Genomic DNA, 5,348 nt, shown 5'->3' with positions numbered 1-5,348 from the left:
TCCTCCTTTTCCTCCTTTTCCTCACCGCCCGCCCCGACCCCCGGCCCCGCTCCGCGGCTCTCGCCCGCCTCCCTCCGCCCTCCGCAGCCCCGATGCCTCCCGCCCTCCTTCCCCGCGCTCCCTCCGCGCGCGCCGCGGCTCCTCTTCACCCCCTCCGCCCCCCACTCCCTCCCCGCGCCCTCGTCGCCCCCGCGCCCCCTGATCCGATCCCCGCCCGTCCCCCAGGACCCCGCCCGGCGTTGCCCTCTCCATCCTGCCCGCGCCGCTGCCCCCCTGCCCGCACACCCACCGGCCCCACACGCCTCCCGTCGGCTGCCCCCGCAGCCCTCACCTCCCTCCGCGCACTTGTTGCGCGCTCCCACCCGCGGCCGCCCCGCACGCCCCGTCCCGCCGCGGAGCGACCCCCGGGGGGACCCGCACGGCGGCCTCGCGCCCCCGCCACCGCGTGCGCGCTGCCGAGCGCCCCTCGCCCGCACGGAGCCGCCGCCGTCGAGGAGGCGCGTCCCCTCGGGGGCCGCGCGGCCGCTTTTCCGCCCCGAGCGGCGGCGGGAGCGGGTGTCGCGGGGACCCGCGGTGTCCCCGCACCCCGCGGGGGGAAGACGGGCCAGCTGGGAGAGAGGGAAGCGGGGAAACCCTCGCGGTCGCTCGCCGCCGGCGACGACAAAACGCCTCCCGCAGCTCGGGCGCGGAGGAACGGAGAGGAAAAATCCTGGCTCCGCAGTAAAGGACCGGCGGCCGCCTCGCATCCTCTGCGGGGCCGCTCTTCCTCGCCGGCAGGTGCGGACGGGCCGCGCTGCGGAGCCCGACCGCACCTGCTGGCGAGAGCGAGTGGCCCCGCGGAGACCACCGGTGCCGGGAGCGGCCCAAGGCGGCCGGGAGAGCCGCGGAGCAGCCCTGCCGTCGAGCCGGAGCCGCCACCCGGCTCCGCTCCATCCCGCGGACCCTCGGCTTTCCTCGAGGCACCCCGAGCCCATACGATTAAACTGAACCCTTTCTTGCCACAGCGCCGGGGTCCAACCTTTAGTCGTAGGGGAGATGTAAGATCGGCTGGAGTGAAATGACAAAGCGCGGCGGGCGATTTAGCAAACGCGCCGCAGCCGCGGCACGGGAGGAAGGGACTTTCGCCTCACTGAGCTGATCTAACGTTTAGCATCTTACTTTTAGGTACAGCTAATTCACCCATAGAAATTGCAGAACAGGCGCGAATAAACTTTTATTAGATAACAGAGAAAAATAAGCAGCGACAAATGCAAAAATATACAAAATAAGATAGAAGGAATGCTTTGATGACATGACAGTTAAGCAAATACTTAACAATTAATAAAAAGAAATTACATGAGCAAGGAATACCAAATGCAGACGTAAAAAAGTTGTTTCATTTAATTCACATCCAGGGACTTAAAAAAAAAAAAGGACAGTTTGCATCAAGAGATGAAAGGCATTTGTCATTTAGGAGACACTCTTAGGAATGAGAGTACTTCAGCTCAGCAGGCTGACACCTTCCTTCAATCACATCTGAGTCGCTCTTTCTAGACTTTTTGCAGCATCTTTTAGTTTTCCAACTAAATCCTAAGAGATGAAATATTGTCTTAGAATAAACGTATTTTTTAGAAGGTCAGCTAGAGGAACAGAGTATCTTTTTTATACAGAGAGGCAAGGGAAACCAGCACCTTGTAGCACAAAGAAATGTTGCAACTGACAAACAATGCCAGCAAGTAATTAAACAGCTCCATATTTTACAGTGTAGTCAGAAAAGTGGGAACTGAAGGAAAACACTTTTAAAAATGTATTTGCTCCTAAACCAGATCGCTACTATTAACATGTAGGTTTTATCAGTATTGCCACAATGGCTAACACTAACATCCGCTCCAGGCTTTGAAGTACTACATGCATTTCTAAAACACTGAAAATATTTTGAGTGCAATTTTGTACCAGGATCATTCTCTAGCCAAAGCATGTCAGATTTTGCTATGTCAGCAAACTGACTAGAAACACTCATTAGTGAGAAAAGGACAACTTTTAAGACACACATTTAAAACCTAAAGTTTTAATATCTTGCTTTTCCTCTCTCCACAACCCCTCTTCCCGATCCTCCAGAGTTTGGCCACTTCCAAGCATTACAATACCTCTATTGTTCAGTTACACATTTAAATCGCTAAACAAAGATCAACGTTTGTTTCAGTACATTTCTTACATGTCATTAACACCACTGAAGAGCCTTCAGTTTGCTCTCTATTTTTAATCATGACACATTTAAATCATTGAACCAGCTTCTTTAATCATTTCTCTAAAGCACGGGAAATCAGAGTTTCAGAAAATTATGAATTTCCTCCCAAATACATATATAGATTACAGCTATGAAAACAGACAAAATATTTATGCAGTATGTAAAACACTCCTCACGCAACTAAAATCAGTTACTTTGCAACTTTATTTGAAAAGACAGTAAAATACACTCAGATAATTTTTATGGAAGATTCTCTTGTATTCTCCCAGTAGAGATTTTTTTTTTTTAAATAACAGTATATATGATTTAATTTTGATTGGCAAGTTGCTAAAAACACCTACATCCACAACTGGAGCTAAGCATAGAATGATGAAGGAAACAAGTACCTGTAATTGCTCCATCGTACAACTAAAACTAACATCTGGGTGTGATCCTGAATCACTGTTCTGAAGGAAAAAAAACAAACAAACAACAACGTCTATTTTATTTAAAAGAATCATGAAATTGCATTTTTTTCCTTTCAGGGGGCTGGGAGTACAGTACCTCTACATTTAAGGTCACCAAGTAGGAAGGCTGATAAGTTTTATGAAGTTGATTGTTCTAAATTAAAAACAAAGAACACATAAACCAGTCATTTCTTAGCACTAAGACAGACTAAAGAAACACCTTAGTGCATTAAAATTACCTTGATCTGATATTCCAAGCGCCAAGACACATCAGTTATGTGGAGAGGAGATCTGCCTATGCTGAAAGACAAAACAGTTACAAGTTTCCTACACTAAAAGAAAAGGTCATTTTCTAAAGCCGTCCATCAATAAAGAACTTTTTCATGATCCCTGTAATGCTTCTTCAAAAGCTCAAAAAGATTTTTTTAGAGTAGAATTCCTAATGAAGAAAAGTTTCAACAGCTGTTTTCTAGAGTTTGTTAAAAATGTACTTTTTAAATGGAACAATATTTCTTACTTAAATTACCTAAACCATGCAAAAGTGTTTTCCAGAACAATTTCAAACTAACTGTAGATGAAACTATGTTTCTGTGCTGACTTGATTGACCTACCTTCCCAATAGGATTTCCAATGCATCCTTGTTTTTCTGGAGAGGGGGGGGAAAAAAAAGAAAAAATATTTACTAGGTTCAATAAATTCCTATGAGAGGAAAAAAATTAATATGTTAAAGTTGTTTTTAAAACCTGATATTCGGTGCAAAATTGTTCTATTCTCTCTTTATCCAGTTTACAGTCTTCTAGACATGTGCTACAGGGAAAAAAGAATTTATTAGTTTTCTGTTACCATTAACTCAGCAGTACACTTTTAAGTAACAACCGCTAGAAAACTGGTGAAGCTTCCAACTATGAGTACCTTATAGCAGATATGTCAGCTTTCTGTTTCCCTGCCTCCAGAATACATGTTGCAGCCGCAGCATGGCAATGTTTTAATACTGTAGGGTCAATATCTTTCAGGTCTGGATCGTCTAAAATAAATTAATTACTGATGACACATTTACTTGCCAAACCCCAGCACACGGTACGCAGGGCTGCTGCTCGCCCTTTGAACACTATCTTTCCCACAGAAACTTCAAAATGAAACACATTTAGTGTTTCAGAGCGAAAGGACGGAGCAAGTAGGCAAGGTGTGAGGAGGTGGAGGAGGAGGTGAGGGGCTGAAGCAATGGCTGGGGGGAGCCGTACCAGGCGGGGCTGTGCGGCGCTGCGCGCCCCGCCGCCTCTGCATCTCCTTCCCATTAAAAAAAAAAAAAAAAAAAAAAAAAAAAGGGGGGAAAAAAAAAAAAAGAAGGAAAACCTCAATTTCCTCTCCAAGCCCCGTCCCAGCAGCCTGTTAATGGCGAGGAGCGGAGCTGGAGCCCCCGGCCGGGCCGGACACCGGGGCCGCCTGCCGCCCAGCCCAGCACCGGCGGTTCCCTCCGTCCGTCATTAACACTGCAAAATTAATTGTACGGACGTGCACCCTCACGACAAGGTTGCCGTAGGACGTGTCCACACGCGAAAAAACCCCCACACGGCGGCAGCGGGGGAACACCGCCGCTCTGCCCCACTCCCGCGGACACGAACGCGAGGGGCGACCCGGCCCGGCCCCCCCTCTGCTTTTGACGGGTCGGAGCTTTGATGAAGCAGTCGCGCATTAGCGGTGACACCCCGCGCAGCGGCACCCTGGAGCCGTCCACGGGCGGGGACAAGCGGGGACAGCCGCCGGGCCCCGCGGGGACATGCGTGTCCATACGCGGGGGCGGGCGGGGCGCGGCGCCCCCTCTGCGCGCCCCGCGGAGCGGCGCGGCCCGCACCGCCCCACCCCCGCGCCTCGCCCTTACCCAGCGCAGCCTGCGGGTCTTCGAGGAGGCTGCGGAAGGCGGCGCGGAGCAGCGCGGCGAAGGGGCGGCGGGGGAAGCGGCGGGGGTCGCCCAGGACCCGCCACCCGCCCTGCGCGTACGGCGACAGCTCCATTGTGAGCGCCGTGACCTTCGACACGCGCCCACGTGACGCGCGCGCAGCTGATCGCGGGGCGGGGCGGGGCCGCCGCCGCGGGGCGGGCGCGCGGGGGGCGGGGCCGGTGCGCGGCCGCGGAGCCCCCGCGGGCAGAGCCGCTGCCCCCGCCCCCCGCGCCGTCCTGCCCACGCGAACGGAGGGGGAGTCCCCTCGCTCCTCCGGGTGGGGAGCGGGAGGTGACGCTGTTCCGTGGAAGGTGTGCCGCGCTGGTGTGTTTTGGGGTGTAATTAGCTCCTATGTGGGTCTTAAAAGCGCCCGTATCTCATGAAATCTCTTGCTATCCCTAATCCCTTATATCTAAATACACCTCTATTGGTGTGAAACTTTACAGCCCACAAGTTGAAGGCTTGCTGCCTGCTAATTCAAAATGTCAGGAGCAGAGTCTTAACCCTTTCTCTGTGTGGAATCACAGAGTCATTGAGGTTGGAAGAGACCTCCAAGATAATCCAGTCCAACCTTCGACCAAAGACCACCATGGCCACTCCACCATAACCCAAAGTACCACAGTCTACTTGGGTTTTTTGACATTTCCAGGGATAGTGACTCCATCACTTCCCTGGGAAGCCTGTTCCTATGCTTAACCACTCTTTCAGTGAAGAATGTTATTTTAATTCTGAAACG

The 5,348-nt window shown here is 51.7% G+C and overlaps 1 protein-coding gene across 1 annotated transcript; it reads right to left on the bottom strand.

Annotated features, from left to right (window-relative positions):
* Positions 1 to 1,188: 1,188 nt before the first annotated feature.
* On the bottom strand, positions 1,189 to 4,704 carry COMMD3 (COMM domain containing 3). The gene is made up of 8 exons (XM_017817246.1): positions 4,553 to 4,704; positions 3,586 to 3,697; positions 3,417 to 3,480; positions 3,285 to 3,319; positions 2,913 to 2,973; positions 2,771 to 2,827; positions 2,614 to 2,673; positions 1,189 to 1,569 (listed from the first exon to the last, which is right to left on the bottom strand). The coding sequence occupies exons 1-8, from the start codon at positions 4,683 to 4,685 to the stop codon at positions 1,510 to 1,512; spliced, it is 582 nt and encodes a 193-aa protein (XP_017672735.1). The 5' UTR covers positions 4,686 to 4,704; the 3' UTR covers positions 1,189 to 1,509.
* Positions 4,705 to 5,348: the final 644 nt, after the last annotated feature.

This window comes from Lepidothrix coronata, unplaced genomic scaffold, assembly GCF_001604755.1.
Source record: "Lepidothrix coronata isolate B3197 unplaced genomic scaffold, Lepidothrix_coronata-1.0 Scaffold59, whole genome shotgun sequence".
Lineage (NCBI taxonomy): Eukaryota > Metazoa > Chordata > Aves > Passeriformes > Pipridae > Lepidothrix > Lepidothrix coronata.
This window is presented reverse-complemented; position numbering and strand designations above follow the sequence as displayed.

Coding starts and splice junctions, on each gene's coding strand:
- COMMD3 (XM_017817246.1), bottom strand. CDS start 4,685: ATGGAGCTGTCGCCGTACGCGCAGGGCGGGTGGCGGGTCCTGGGCGAC. Junction 2,828..2,912: donor GCTTGGAATATCAGATCAAG/GTAATTTTAATG, acceptor TTTTTAATTTAG/AACAATCAACTTCATAAAAC. Junction 2,674..2,770: donor TGGTGACCTTAAATGTAGAG/GTACTGTACTCC, acceptor TTTTTCCTTCAG/AACAGTGATTCAGGATCACA.